Source organism: Medicago sativa, chromosome 3, assembly GCF_051527215.1.
Source record: "Medicago sativa cultivar Bolivia chromosome 3, Bolivia_mono, whole genome shotgun sequence".
NCBI classification, from domain to species: Eukaryota; Viridiplantae; Streptophyta; class Magnoliopsida; order Fabales; family Fabaceae; genus Medicago; species Medicago sativa.
Window position 1 is genome coordinate 26437895 of NC_140751.1, and position 16903 is coordinate 26454797.

The 16903-nt window shown below is 31.6% G+C and overlaps 2 protein-coding genes across 2 annotated transcripts; one reads left to right on the plus strand and one right to left on the minus strand.

Moving 5' to 3' along the window:
• Nucleotides 1-4736: 4736 nt before the first annotated feature.
• On the plus strand, nucleotides 4737-9096 carry LOC146936762 (polygalacturonase QRT2-like). Its single transcript, XM_085751397.1, has 9 exons — nucleotides 4737-5071; nucleotides 5386-5511; nucleotides 5612-5779; nucleotides 6280-6300; nucleotides 6402-6609; nucleotides 7113-7194; nucleotides 7287-7395; nucleotides 8054-8170; nucleotides 8644-9096. Exons 1-9 carry the CDS (start codon nucleotides 4802-4804, stop codon nucleotides 8863-8865), a joined length of 1323 nt encoding a protein of 440 aa, XP_085607523.1. The 5' UTR covers nucleotides 4737-4801; the 3' UTR covers nucleotides 8866-9096.
• An 821-nt stretch (nucleotides 9097-9917) lies between these two features.
• ARP7 (actin-related protein 7) lies at nucleotides 9918-16243 on the minus strand. Its single transcript, XM_085751398.1, has 7 exons — nucleotides 15960-16243; nucleotides 15651-15878; nucleotides 13670-13811; nucleotides 12154-12398; nucleotides 11438-11621; nucleotides 10788-10855; nucleotides 9918-10400 (listed from the first exon to the last, which is right to left on the minus strand). The coding sequence occupies exons 1-7, from the start codon at nucleotides 16035-16037 to the stop codon at nucleotides 10248-10250; spliced, it is 1098 nt and encodes a 365-aa protein (XP_085607524.1). The 5' UTR covers nucleotides 16038-16243; the 3' UTR covers nucleotides 9918-10247.
• Between the last annotated feature and the right edge of the window lie 660 nt (nucleotides 16244-16903).

The window sequence follows — 16903 nt, forward strand, 5'->3', positions numbered from 1 at the left end:
TCGTTTACGTGTCATTAAGTGTGTTTAAATTATTACGGGTCATTACCGGCGAATTTATGAAATATGGATCGTTTGGATCGTTTATATGTGATTACGTGATTGTGAGAAAAATGATGTTTCTAAGTAATTTTGATCAATTATGGCGTATTATCCGATAAACTTCTTAAACTGGCATAATTTGGTTAAGTTATGAATGTGGCGTGATTACGGGTCTTTCTAGACTTATCAAAAGTCTATTCTGTTACTGCATGCATTTAATGCAATTTCTGTTTCTGCCATGAACGTGAGTTAACGCTAGCGCAAATGGCAACGTGAGTTAACTCACGCACTGCATTACACTAACGCATGTTAACATGCACAATTTTTTTTTACAAATAACACAAACGCATGTTAACATGCGCAATGTTTTTCTACAAATAACACTAACGTATGTTAACCTACGTAACGTGAGTTAACATTTGCACTAGCGTGACTTAACATGCATAGGGGCATTAAGGTCTTTTGCTTTGGGCATGAGCAAAATCATTTGGGTAAAGAGCAGACTTCGTTTTGTAATATCCATCACCTTTGTTTAACTAACAAAGCTAGATTAAAGCCCTTTAGAAATCTAAAACCCATTCCGGCTTCTTTCTTGAATTTTGCTCTCTGCCCTGCACTTTTCGCTCGCGCCCTGCAGCTATTCCGAAAATACCCCTGCGCTAGTTAACTAACGCAAGTGTAAAATTATGCGTTACTTAACTAACGCAGCGTAACTTAAGTCACGCACATGTAAAAACCGGTTTTTTACACTTGCGTGAGTTAACTCACGCACCCTACGTGAGTTAACTCACGCCAGTTGCAAACTTGAGAAAACTTGAAATATGAAGCAGGAACAACAGCCCACTTCACTTATGTTTTATTGCCTTTAATTAAATTTGTTATTATTAGCTAACAACAAAATACTATTCATTCCACTCCACTTCACTTCATTTTATCCAAGTCAATACAATTCATCAATATTGTCCATCTGAACCAACTCATTCACCATCAATTGTTTCACCTCTTCTTTTTCTTGTCCTTCTTCTTCTTCATTTTATCATTTTGATTAAGAATCGGATGAAGAAAGAGAAAGTCGTGGATGAATTGTTGGAGATATTGAAGGTGAGAACAGAGAGGAATGCAAAAAAGGGCACTTGATAGTGATAGTCCTAAACAAGAATCTAGAGATTGAAGATCAATGCAAGCAAGGATAAGACGAAGAAGAGAAAATCAAGTGATTATCAAAATAGTTGTAATAACAATATGCAGCATGCAGTGTATGTGAATTTGATTCAACAAAAAATGAATATTGAGAGATGGTTTATGAAATACAGAGAAAAACAGGGGAAGAAGCTATAGCTGCGTGACTATGCAAAAATAAAACTTGCGTGACTTAACTTGCGCGGCGTGAGTTAAGTAGCGCAACGTTACTTAAGTAGCGCAAGGGTATTTTGGACAAGGCTGCAGGGCGCGAGTGTTTTATGCTTGGTGGAGAGCAGTAATCTTCTTTCTTTTGCTTACATTGGGTATTACAGGCCACCCAATGCACTTTCTCCTCCCATTTTTTGTTGCCCCACCAAAGTTTACTTATCATACTCTCCATAAGATCATGTAAGCTATATGGAAGCTTAAAACAGCTCATCGCATAAAAGGGAATGGATAGCACCACAACTTTAATTAATATATCTCGCTGCAAAGGACGTGTGATTTCATTTCCAACCTTTAAGCTTCTTCCATACTCTGTCTAGCTCAAAATTGGAAATTAGTTGTTTCGACCTCCATACAAATGCCGGTAAACCGATCGAGGTATTTTGAGTGACATTCCACTTCCTTAATTTGAATAAAACCTTGAAAAAAGTTTTCTTCTCTTCAAGAACATTTCGGCTAAAGGAAATTTTTGACTTGTACAAATTAATGAGTGTTGTCTATTAGTTGATCGGTATAGATCAAAGATTTTATTCACAACCTAATGTATCTCCTTGAGGAGCACTGCAAAAGGTACATAAGAGATGCATCTATAGAGTTCATAACAACAGCAAGAAAGTCTTATCTAAAATAAACAACAAGAAAGACTCATTTAGTGTGACCATATGCTTTAGCCATGTTCAGTTTCAATCCCACACACCCTCTCTTTCCTTTCTTTTCTCATCCAATTAAAAGATTCAAACGCTATCAAAGCATTGTCGGTAATTAATCTACCTTGAACAAAGGCCCTCTGATAATTATAGATAATATTAATTTCAACCTATTTACAATGATTTTTGATATAATTTTGTAAATAACATTGCATAAGAAAATAGGCCGAAAATCACCTACCATATAAGGTTTTTTTTCTTGGGAATAAGGCAGATATAAGAATGATTCACACTACGTGATCCATTGTCCCGTTAAGGATGTTGAGAGCAAAGATAACGATAAATTGTAATTAAATAATATGTGATGGTAATATATTAAGCATGGCCTCACATTATCATTAAATAATTTACTCAAAAAAAATTATCATTAAAAAAAATTATCATTAAAAAAATTATCAGTGTAAATTCGTCCCTGGTTGTGGCTTTGAGGTGAGGTGTGTTTTTGTTCTTTGAGTGTTGCTCCATTGACGGGTTAGTGGCGTTTTCATTTTGTATTTTTTTTAGGCATGCCTTATAATTAAAATTTATTAATCATATTTCTTTTTTATATCTTCAAAAAGGAAAAAAAAAAAAAATTAAGAAACTTTACTTATGTTATTCAAAATATCCTCACAACTTAGACTGTTTAAATCTCCCATAAGAAAAATCATTGAATGAAATTCTCCTAGGTGAATATATGGGATGTTGGGTTTAAACTCATATATAATAGAATATCCTTATCAATTAAGTTAAGCTCACAGAAACATATACATTTGTTTTATTTTTATGAGAAGAATCGTGAATTTGAATTATTTAATTCAACGGTCTCGTAATAAATGTGATATGATTCAACATTTTAAGGTTTTTTAGAATTATTTCTTAAGGAATACATTTATGATTCAACATTTTAAGGTTTTTGATTCAACATTTTAAGGTTTTTTAGAATTGTGATTCAAGGAATGCATTTTAAGGAATTGTGATTCAACATTTTAAGGAATACATTCCTTAAAACATTTATGATTGAGATGGAATAAGGTTTTTGATTCACATTTTAAGGAATGCATTTCAAAGTCATTAACCTGATTTCCCCTAAAAAAAAAAATGACTAAAGTCATTGACTTTGATTATATATTCAAAATTTGACTCTATGTATGTTGGGGAAATAAATAAATTAATCCCTTTGAATATGTCGTTACCTTAAATAGAAACCAACTTTTATGTAATTCAGTTTTGTCCAATTTAATTGTTTTTAAATGAATTATTCTATGTTACCAAATTCGAGCCTTTAAAGGAGCCAATTTAATAAATTTATTTCCTTTTTCTAACTGGAAAAACAAAACCTCCGTTAAGCAAATGGGGTAACCTTTATACAAATATAGTTGTAAAAAAAAAACATTATACAAATATTAGGAGCCAAATCTTAAATTGTATACTCTACAGTATATGTATATGTAATGGTGACCAAAAAAAAATATGTATATGTAATGTACGGTAATGAATTTTATTTAGTTTTCTACGCACACAAAAAAGTATATGTGATAATTTTTCAGTCTTTGTTTTTTTGACAAAAAAATTAAATAATTTTTCAGTCATAATCATCTGATTTCTCAATAAAGAGGATTACTAGTGTGAAGTCTGGTTGAAAATTATGTAAACTATGACCAAATTGAAATTATTTTGAACAATTTAAATTCATTAATCACTTGAAGTCAACGACTTATTGAAAGTATATGTAATAATAATGTGGTAGCTTTTTTGTCAAGTACTAGTTTAAGACCATAATTTCATTTTTAATGTGAATAAGTGGAAAATTTGAGGTTTGATCTCCATCCCTTCTATATTACAATGTCCCATCCTAAAATATCACATGATTGATGGCTATAAGAATGAGATGTTAGAGGAAATTAATGACTTATTTCGTTTAAATTAATAATTGCTAAAGTTACAAATGTACTTGAAATAATAAAACTAACACAATTGCAAAAGTTAAATGGGTAAAAAATTTTGACAATATTATTTTAGTCACGCTAAAAACTTAGTTCATGATTCATCCTTGTTGTCAACTAAGGTATACTCACAGAGACAATAATGTCGTAATAGTTATTCCACATAAAATTATAAAACTGATGAGAAATAGTAGTTGTTTTTATGGCTAATAAAAATATCCTTGAGTTGTGTTGTAACCAAAAAAAAAAACCCTTGATTTTTGTTAGATAACAGTTATACAAAATTGATTTAATGAAGTAATAGTACAAATACTGCATACGCATGTTAAGGTACAAAAACCTGTCCTTTAGTCAATTGTTAGACACATGAACAAATAGCAATGTTCAAATTCATAAAATGCTTGGCTTGTTGGTAAACAAGCACATACATAGTTAGCACCAGAAATTAACTAACCCAATTTTTATTTTTTTTTCCAAATTCTGGTAACACCCCATCATTAGTTTTTCGTCCAAGTCTCTAGCATCTCAATTCTAAGGAAAACTTTGCTTTTATTCTTCAATCAATTCTCTCTCTTTCCTATTCAATTCTCATTTTCTCTCTCTTGAAACCAAGCTCAAAACTTTCCTATAAATATATGATACCTCTTCTATCTCAATCATCATAGTTACAACTTTCTCATTCTTTCAATTGAGCCTATTCTTTTCCTACAAAGAAACATAGGAATGAGAAAGATGTATTCACAAAGCATAATTCTTTCACTTTTCACCATTTTAGCCTCATTTGGTTTGTGTTTTGGCTCTTACTTAGAAGAAAGGCATTATTTAACAAATCATCAACCTTACAATGAGAGGTTGGTGAAGCCAATACATGAACAATTTAGTTTCATGGCAAGGGCTCATCATCCATCTATCGCGCCTTCGCCGCAATCTCAAAACACGGTTAACGTTGACGACTATGGAGCCAAATCTAATGATGGACAAGTTGATAATGAGGTAATTTAGCGAAAACAATGTGTGGTATATTTTTACTTAAGTTGTATTTGAATCTCACGTTGTCATGATTCATGAGCTATGCAATGCTTATATGTGTTTTTGTCTCATCTTACAAGTCCGTTTTGTAGAGTGACATTCAAATTCATTTAAAATATTTATGTGATCAAGGTTAACTGCCTTGTTCCGATCACTAATCACATTATGATTGGTCCGATTGTAAAATCGTGTATTTGTTGGTCCGATTGTAAAATCGTGTATTTGATATTTGTTTCCATTTAAATGGTGTTCTCAAATTTCTCATTTTTGTACTTTAGGCATTTGAAATGTCATGGAATGAGGCATGTTCTAAAGGGAAGGTTCTTGTGGTACCTAAACATAGTGTCTATCATCTAAAGCCTATAACATTTTCAGGGCCATGCCAACCCAATACTGCATTAAAGGTAAATTAAAATGATTTATGGTTATAACCCTCAATGTCCACTTAAATATATAAAACTCATTGTAACGTTTTTGTGTTTAATTACTGTTTCATTATGTTAGATCTATGGAACCATCAAAGCATGGCCTAATATTTCAGCATATGGAGCAGATAGAAAGCTTTGGATCAAGTTTGAGAATGTCACAGATCTCATAGTTGATGGTGGTGGTACCATTAATGGAAATGGAAAAATATGGTGGGAGAATTCTTGCAAAGTGAATGAAAGCCTTGTATGATATTAACTCAAATTCCTTTTAATTCATTCATTTAATCCATGCATTGATTTTGGATTTGTTAAATTAAGGAAAAATATATTTTGTCATTTTTTGTTTCTTGTTTACTTTTTAGTATTAACTAAAAATCGTATACTATTATACACTTTAATTTTTTTCTTTTCAAAAATTTATTTTGTTTATACAAACATAAAGAAAATAACTTCTTTGCCAAGTAAAGAAAATAACTAATTATTCACCTTTCCTCAATATTTCTATAATTAGGCTGGCCTTTTAATTTGTAAATAATTTTTTTTTACAAATAAAGAAAATAACTTACAAAGAAACATAAAGAATTGTTTTTAAGAAATTTTAATAACCATTTATTATTAGTTTATTTTCAATTAGTGATTTGAATTTTATGGAATCATTATATAGACTTTTTTTCCTTATCATTTTAATTTGATTCAAATTTTAAACACTGACCATAATTTCTTTACTCTCCTTTTATTTCACAGCCATGCAAGGGGGCACCAACAGTAAGTTAAATTTTCATTTTTGTGAACTTTATTACATGCTTTTCTGAAATACTCATCTTTATTCAATTTAATTTTTCATGGAAAATTTGTTGCATATATAGGCTGTGACTTTCGATGAATGCAATAATTTGAAAGTGGATAAGATAAGATTCAGAAATGCACAACAAATGCATATAAGGATTGAAGGATGCAACAATGTTTGGGCATCAAATCTAATAGTCACAGCACCAGGACACAGTCCCAACACTGATGGAATTCATATTACCCATTCAGAGAATGTTTTCATAACCAACAGCACCATTGGGACAGGTAAAAAGATATATAAATGAAAAAAAATGTCACATTATAATATCATTTTTCATAATATATGTGTTTTCATATTATAATATCATTTTTTTTAAATCATAACTAATTATATGATGAAAAATTATTAGACGTTATAGTAGAGTAATTTTGCATTGTTTGTGCATAATAATTAAGTAAATCAAAGATTAGATTATGCACAATTTATTTATTTTTTTAAAGAATTATGCACAATTTCTAAACAAATTATTCAAATGTATAATTTTTCTTAAAAAATATGTAGCATTTGTATTTTCTTTAAATGACACACATATGTATGTATGTATGTACTCTAATCATTAAAAATGAATTATTATTTTTATTTTTATAGAAACTAACTTTAAGACAAGAAGTCATTTTAGGAAGTAATAAACAAAACATCTATTATAACTTTATAACCCAATAAATAATAATAAATAGTTACTTGAATTTTTCAATTTTCTAATTTATTCCTCACTATTTCTGTTAAGGTGATGATTGTATTTCAATTGTAAGTGGGTCCAAAAATGTTCGAGCAACAGATATTACTTGTGGACCAGGACATGGAATCAGGTTCATGACTCTCTTAGTTGAAGTTTTTTTTCTCTCATTGAATTTTTAATTGATTGATTAAAAAATTTGATGTGGTAATTATTGTTTTGTAGCATTGGAAGCTTAGGAGGAGGTAACACAGAAGCTGAAGTGTCTAATGTGGAAGTGAACAGAGCCACACTAATAGGAACCACTAATGGAGTCAGAATCAAGACTTGGCAGGTAAATTTATGGCTATTTATTAAATAAATTAAGGCTCATTTATAAATTATAAAGTAAAAAGAGTGGAATTAAAGCTACCCACTTAATTTAATTTTTTATTTTACCAAATCATCTCAAGGACTTCAAGTAAATATGGTTTATTTTATAATTTTGGTTAAACTTCATGTTAATTTAGGACCAAATTAGGTGCATTAGCACTATTATATTGGAAGTTGACCAATGTTACATGGACTCATAATGGATTTTTTTTATAATGGTTGATTTTCATTTCTAACTAAACATAAAGTTTGACAAGCAAAACTTTAACTAACCAAGTTTGGCAAGTTTACAAAGTCTACCAGTTTCTAACCTTATTACTTCAAACATGTCAATAACATTTTATATTGTGTTGTTCAACTTTCTTTAGTCCTTCTTCTTAACTAATTTGAACCAACAAAGAGTTTTTTTTCATTTTTTTTTTTGTAATTTTAGATGTCCATATACTTGATGAACATTAACTTTGACTAGACTATAAGAATGTATTTAAAAAAATTGATAAAAATTTATTCATTGTTATATTAGTAGTGTAGAGCTTAACTTGTTAGCTTTACTATTGATTTTGAAAGATAAACGTTTTTGGTCTAATGTCTTATTTTTCATACTATATATCTAAATGCAGGGAGGTTCTGGCTATGCAAGAAACATCAAATTTATGAACATAGTCATGCGAAATGTGACTAATCCCATAATCATAACTCAAAAATATTGTGACCAAAAAAAGAAATGTCAAGAGCAGGTAATTGTTTTTAAATGTCTTAACTACTTTTATTTTTTATATTATTTGAAGAAGAAAAAAATAAAATTAACGAACAAAATCAGAGGAAACAACCTAAACTTGAGTTTTAGGTCTAAAAACAAATTATCAAAAATATGTATAGAGCAACACATGATGTGGGGTTTCAGAGCAACACAAGATGTGGGGGTATAAAGAGCAATTATCTATAAAAAAAATCTTTATCGTTTTCCAATGTGTTTTAACCAAGCCCATGTTTTCATTCATTTTAATACCCCCCTTGCCTGTTTTAATTTGTTTAGTTTTATGGTTCAAAGTTCAAACTACAATTTATGCTTTTATAAAATTTGGTTGGGTTTAGTCCACTCTTTTTATCTCTTTAAATATTTGTTACTAATTTAATTTTTTTAAAAATGTAGTTATAATACTGTTTAAAATTTGTTACTAATATAATCAAAATCATGGCCAAATTGCAGAATTCAGCTGTGGAATTGAGCAATGTGATGTACCAAAACATAAAAGGAACAAGTGCTTCAGAAGTTGCAATCAAACTTGAATGTAGCAAAGCTGTCCCATGCAAAGGAATTCACTTGCAAGATGTGAAATTAACAGCACAAGGCAATGATAACACCACTGCCAAATGTGACAATGTTAATTATTCAAATAGTGGAATGTTCTTTCCTAAGTGTTACCCATGAACAAAGAAGGAAGGATTAAATTAATTAGGATTTGTGTATATACTAGATCAGTTATTGATCAGGATTAGGCACAAATGCTTACACTTGTTTGTCAAAAAAAATTGAAAAAATAATGATTCAAGTTTAAGGTGATTTTTGACAAACATGTGTATTTTTCAGTTTAATATGCACGTTTAGAAATTAATAAGAAAAGAAAAAACTTAAATGAAATTGGAAAAATCTTATTGCTGACATACTCTTTCTTCTTCTTTTGATAGGACGAATTCTCCCAGTGTTTTTTATTTTCTTTGATAAATGAAAGAACCGGAACCCATTTTTCCCCATTAATTTTAAGGAAGGATAATATATATAAGAGCTACTTTTAATAAATGGGGTGTGTGGCTTTTTTATTAAAAACCACACCCCATTTGGATTTGATAGTGTAGATGGAAAAAAATAAATAAATAAATACTTCACGACAGAGAAAAGCACCTCTCAAAAAATACTTCATTTGAGCAAAGTCTAAATTAAGGTTCCGTTTCTCTAATTTTCAAACTGAGTACATCCAATGTTGTTATCATGCAAACAATAGAAACTGATGTATTTCATTTTAGTTCGTTGTAATAACAAAGAAATGAAAACCATTTCATTTCGAGAATTGCTCTATTGGCCTCTTGGATTGCTCAACCTGTGAAATTAGTCAATCGAGAGTTTCGCTCTGATCCAAAAAAAAAAAACACTCGTCGGATTTCCTTACAACTTCTGATAGATTTTATGTAATCAAAAACTACAATCCAATAAACCTGGGAGGCTTTCGAGCAAACCGAAGGACCCGTAGAGCAATCACTTTCTATTTCATATCACACTTATATTCAAACATATGAGGAATCCGCATTCCAGCAAAGTAGCATATTTACACCATGGGATATATCTTTTATCACTTCATGTTTGTGGCATTCAAAATCTATTAGTAACTTTATACCAACTGATTAAACAATGATTTTAACAAAGAACAATAAATTACAATCCTTTCAAAAAAAACAATAAATTACAATCAAAAAAGTGGACGTTAGTTGTAAGAAATGTGCAAAAGTACATATCACTGAGGAAACATCATCTCTTGCAGGATCTACTCATTACAAGATAAGCAAGCTGTGATATTGCTGCATATTACACATTTTAATGATTTTTTTCAAACCAAGATTTTACTGAAATCGTCTAGATTTGGTGCCTAAACACTGACTGGTACACAGAAATATAATCTAGTTTAATTAACGGAGATCCACACTGTATAGTTTTTAAAATTCATACAAGTACACATCTAGCAAATAAAGGCCTACCACATGTTCTAACATAAGTGTAATAGAACAAGCAGTTTGAAGATATTGTACAAAAACATTCCTTCAGAAGCATTTCCGGTGAACAATGGAAGGCCCGTTTTCGTCATAGTCTGCCTTAGTTACATGCTGATTTTGAGGAAAAACTACTTTGGCAAGTATGGCACCTCCCACCCATGCAGAATACATGGTTAAATTTTCTGGCATATATTCTGGAGGCTGCAAAAATCCAGAGATTATTAGCAGTAGCATAAATTATAAGACAAAAAACCATAACAATCATGCACAGAGAAATACAGGACAAAGCCTATAATGCCATAGAGACGTTACATGATTTACTTCACAATACTAAAAGTAACTTCATATAAACTTCTTCATAAGCATATATGAAAAAAGAATTATTACAAAATTGAACAATGGCTTCTTGCATAAGGTGCAATTAACTTCTGCATCTCAATTTTTTTAGAAAAACTCATTTGATTTCTCCATAAACTCCTACAAAAATTGTGAGAACTTTTTTCCTAAGTGAAAAAACCATTAACTTATTTTAACTGAGAAGTTCTGACAGTCACAAGATAGAAGGTAACTGAAACTCGAACAAATTACCTTAACCAAGGTAGGTCGAACGGCAGATGAACATAGCAAAGATTCCTTCTGAAATCTCTCTTCAAAACCTGCAGCAAGAAGCAATGTTAGAATGCAGAAATAAAACAATAGCATACTCATAAAGAGGTCAGATTGCTTTGAGATGACCTTCATCTTATCATGAACATACAGAATCAGCTGATGAATTAGACAGTAGAAATTTACTTGCTAGCGATAAAAAACTTAAATTCCATATGAAACTAAATGTAAATAAATCACTGACAGCAAAATAGTAAATTATGTCTATCTGATGAATAGGATCACTTGGCAAGCAGGACATCTCGGTTTTACAAATACAAGAAGACATAATCAATTTGCTTCAAAGTCCAAACATCACCATACAGATCACCACATCATTCCACCTTCAAATACAGATTAACTTTGTATTTAAATAGTGAACAAAACAACTGAAATGTTACATTTTGATAGGCTAAAACCAAATGTAACCTTATCATGGCTCAATATTCAGCCATATCACATTGCAATTTAAAAAAGCACATGACCACATATACAGCAGAAAATTGTGATTCCATTTTGTAAAAATTTAAATGCAGCGATAAAATATTTGTTATTTATTATTTAAATACAAGAAAGGAAAAATAATATTTTACCAGTCATGGAAGAAGTGCCGCCACAAACTACAGTATTTTCCAGAAGTTGCCGATGATTATCAGATGTCACGGTTGAAATAGTACGGACAAGCTGCTCTACAATCCCATGAGTCTCTAACCCCAATAGACTTGGCTGGAATAAAGCTTCACCAACTGTATATCTTTCTCTTCCAATTGTTATCACCTGCCCAAGAAAGTTAGTCAAAGGTCTATCACCATCCAGATCATCTCTATGATCATAATGTTCAACATACATGAAACCAATAACCTACGGAAATTAATCAAACAAAGAAAATCACATGTTTCAGGTCAGATTAACCACATTCTTCCTCTGGAATGGATATGGGGACAAATCTACTAGAGCCCGTCAAATCTTTATGAACTAAAATATAACTATGCATGATGCATCCATATTAAATTACTTCCATATAAAGAAGAAATAGATTTAAACCATAAGGAATCTTCAATTTAATTTCCTAAATGATAATCTCTCCAACACATCTAGACGTAAAATAAGAATAAATGTTGATTCAACTCATCCTGTCTTTCATTTTTATTTGCCTCCCTCTTCAGTAACCAGTGTTAATTTTCACGATTATCAGATTCGAGGTGCACAAAATTTATTAAAGAACATATCAAACATAAAGTCGGGAACAGGTAAATAAGCAATTACCATAATAAATGATAACCAATAAAAGATGAATCAAAAGGCAGACCTGTCCATCAGGAAGGGTATGTGTCTCCACAGGACAAGAGTTTTCTGTCTTTTGATAAGCTAAGTCATCTTCAGCACAACATGAGTATTGCTGTTTTATTTTCTCAACATCAGACATGTTGATATTCACTAGTGGATTGGATTTGCCAAGTTCTTGAGCCAGGAAATTAGTTAGATCAGTACCTCCAAACTCAAATCTTCTTGAGGCAATGTGGTTAACAGCACCCTCAATTACTGGAGCAATATCTGGTTACAAAATCCAAATAAGATAAAGTTACACAGAACAACAGGTAATATCAAGAAAAAAGTTAAACTGAAAGTAAAATATTGTTAGTAGGCCGCCTACTAGACATGTATATGTCAGACGCAGGCCCAAATTAAATTAGGCCCAATTGTAATTATTAGTATGTATTGTGTATAAATAGAATAAGTATGTCTCATAATAGACATTCGGTTGTCATTTGGTGTGGTTTGGGAGAGACTAGGCTCTCTGATTCCTAGAGGAGTGGTTATTTTAGACAGTTTCTGGATTTGTGTGACAGTTTTTGTATTATATAGCAGTTGTAGTGTAACTGCCCTGTTGGATGTTATAACCACAGGCTAACGATAAAGTGTGCAGAATTCATATACCCTTGTATTCCCATTTATCTCTTGTATATTCTGCATCTAACAAATACTTAGTCATCTATCCATGAAACAAAAAATATGTATTAAACTTCGTTCGATTGTCTATCATGAATGACGATATTAAACAAGCATATCAGATCTGTTTGTGTTCCAAGTTACCACCATGTGGAAATTTTAAATCATAGCAAAGGCACTTTCTAAACTTGAATGGTTTAAACAACTACTTCAAAAACTGAAGTTTGCAAAATAACCTCTCTGATATTCATTTGTGACAATGAAACAACCTTTAAACTATTTCCAACTTGAATGCAAGAGCTAACCAACCATATAGCGAATTAATGCCGTTTAATCCTAGAAAATGTCATATACGAGGAAATTATTATTTACTACCTTGTGAATTTCGGGGATATAATATTGGCTTGGTGGTCGGGGTGGGAGCATTACGATGTAGAATGATAAGGAGGTTGAGGGTTCTATCCCCATCCACAACAATAACACTAACTTTTTCCATTTCAAAAATATCAATTGTTAACCATCTTCCGGTGTTTCTGAGGTCCAAGTTAATTACATATGTAACAACTTAACAAGCTCCATGCATACATTTACGCACCAGCTTTAAGGGATGTGTTGATACTTTTTGAATTGTTTGATAGTTGTGTCATTGCATTAAAATGTGAAACAGAATATGCACTTGCTGAAGACAGATATACCGATATCTAAAATTGAGGAATTTTAAATTATATGTAATCTACGAATATAGATCCATGGGGCTGAGAGGACTTCTTTAAGAAATCCATTTAATTCAACTACATCAAACACCGCTTAAATACTTATTCATAAATTCTAACAAATCTTGAAATCCCTATTGCTTCAAATATAGATATAGATACCTATTTTTCCATGACCAATGTCAACTGTGCATCCAGAGATCCTTCCCACGGCATAGAGTGATAAAACTGCCTGTTCTGAGGCATAAAACCCTGATATGTTGAACGTTTCAAACATAAGTTGCACTAACTGTTCTTTGTTAGCCTGGAAAGCAATAATATAAATACATCTGTTAAAAAAAATCAGTAAAACATATACGTAAAGTATAAACAAATAATACATTTTAAAAGAAAACTATTGCCACCCCCGATTTAATTTTCAAGGAAAGAATGCACAAACAACCCAGTGCCTAGTAGGATAAACCATAAACAGTAGACATAAACATTCCTAAGAAGAAAACATACACAAAAATGATATCAAAATTATCTAGGATCATCATAATAAAGTATGGTAACCAAGGAGCCGAATGGTATAATACACAAGCCAACACACACACACACACACACACACACACACACACACACACACACACATACACACACACACACACACACAATACATGATGCATTAAAACCCTGATTGGGTAAAAGGTGTAAATAAGTACTCATTTGAATAAAGTTGGTTAGCTTTAGTCAGAAATGATTGTTAAAAAAACATAATAACTATACACTGACTATATAACAGATTTTACTTGGATATTGAGCCATATTTCATCATTTATAGACAGATATTAAAAAGTAATATTATTATGTTTGCAAGATAACAAAACATGATTAGACGCATGCGTTTAACGTTTGAGTGTATCTAAACAGTAACAAGTGACTTACATTTTCACAACCTTAAATTTGTAGTATATGACATTAAAACCCTAAATGATTTCATCAAAGCAGAAACAAAACATGTGTATCCCCAGTGTTATCCATCGCAGATATCGGAAAATAGATGACTGTTAAAATTCTGCTACACAGTAGTGCTATAGCGCCACTATAGCGTATCAGGGGTGTGCAAAAAAAACTGAGAACTACATCCACAAATCCAGTGAACCATTTTAAAAAAACCATTTTCTCTTTGACCAAAACTAACCCGATCCATTTCATTGGAAAAAGTAGTAAACCGTATCCATTTAAAAAAACCATATTGAGTCTCAAACTAACATAGTACATATTGCATCTCAAGCAAAAAAGTGATCGTATCACTTTCTCTACTGTAACAGAAAAATAATTATAGGTGAGATTGAAGAAACAAAAATGTCGCTCACCAATTGTAGAGAGAAGGAAAGATTGAAAGAAAAAAGCTGTACTTTCACGAACTCTGCAACAATGGCGACAGAGTGAGAAACATAGACAGCAACTGGAAACCGCAACGAGCAGTGGAGACAACAACCGCAATAACGGATATGACCGCGACGATACCCGTTGCGTGAAACAAGAATCAGTGGCTATAGCTCTGAACTCAGCTCAGCAGCACCATCAATTTCTAGTGGAATCGATAAAAGCAACTTATGAATTCACCTTTTATTTGCTCTAGGATTGCAAACTTCATCCACTTCTATTTTTTTATTTTAATTTTAATATCATCTAATTAGTGTATTATGTTTATTATCCTGATTCTCAGTTTGAAATGATATTTTTATTGGCAACTCTAAAAAAACTACACTCCTGATTTCAATGTCAATTCAATAACAATGTGTATCACCACTATAATAGTATATCGCCACTATAGCTACTATTTAACAACAATGTGTAGAGCACCAACCCTCCAATTTGAAGGCATGTACAGTGTCAGTAACAACACTAACACTACACTGACGTCTGACATATGTGGTACTTTCAATCACTTTAGTTTTCTCAAATTATTATCGGTGTCTATGTGCCAGCATCGTGTCTGTGTCTGTGCTTCATCGAACAAAACAGGTTGCAAAATCACAATGCAGTAAACAAATTCATTCAATCAAGCTGAACATAAGATAATAAAAAACAACCCTTTCAAAAACACTAAATTATAAATTAATCAAAAACAAACATAACTACCAAAATCAAATACCTTTGGGGTACAAAGTGGATCCGTAAACAATATTTGTCCCTCATTACCAATTTCCCATCCAAGTCCACTGTACAAAACATAATTCAACAAATCCTCCATTGCATCCCAATCCCTAACATAACCTCTTACCACCGGTTCAACCGCGACATCATCCACCACCAGCTGACCATTACCATTACCATTATCATTCGTTTCATCAACCATTCGTTTCATCTGACTAGGAATTATCTGAACCCACAAAACAAAAACATCAAAAACAATCACGTTGTTGAGAAATGAAAATTGAGAATTGAAAGGGGGTATTGTTACCATGGCGGGAGTTTGATCCGGAATTGCAAATCCGGCTTTGAGGAGACTGGAACCGGCGTCGATTACTGCGGCTTCCATGGTTGTGAAGCGGAGGAACCAAAACCCTAACCCTAGATTTGGGGTTTGTGAAAGGGGGTGGAGTGTGTAATAGTGGTGGTGTAGTAAGGAGCTGGTTAGTGCAACTCAACGAAATGAAGAAGAAGATTGAAGTTAAACTTATTTAGCGGGGACTGAATTTGAAGTGAAACTGTTTTCGTGGTTGGCTTTTTTTTTTGAATAAATGTGGAAATGGATGTCAATTTGCTCCAATATTTGTTTTTATTTCATACTACTATATGAGAAAGTTTAAGTTGTCTCCTTCCTTATTTTAAGCCGTTGGATTCATCTAAAGACTTAGAAAAAAATAATTAAAATAAATAAGTAATAACAATTACACACCGTTTATGACGAGCGTCCACTCCTTCCGCCCAACTGTTCATACTCGTCGGCAGAAAATGAAGCTTAAATGATGATAATGGTGGGACGATTTAAAATTATTATCAAAAGTAAATTCAAGAGGTTGCAACTTGCATGGAACAAGCATAGGGGTGAAGAAGTCTTTGGAAAATTGAAGAGATGAACTAAGTTTATCTCTCCTCTCAAATTCCCCCTTCTTTCCCTTTTTGTGTTAGAAAAATAGATTTTGTGTTGGATAAATTTAGAGATTTTAAAAAAAAAAGAAAAAAATTCCCTCAAAAAAAAAAAGAAAAAATTTGAAGTTATTTGTGTTTTTTCTACTACCAAAAAAAAATGATTTTTTAAAAAGAAAAATTTAACTAATTCATGTGGTACCTCCTTCTATTTGAAAAAAAAATAGATTTTGAAAAAAACTAATCCTAATAGCTTTTCATTTTAGAGTCAAAATAGATTTTTTTAATAAAATGATTTTTCTAATAGACAAACAC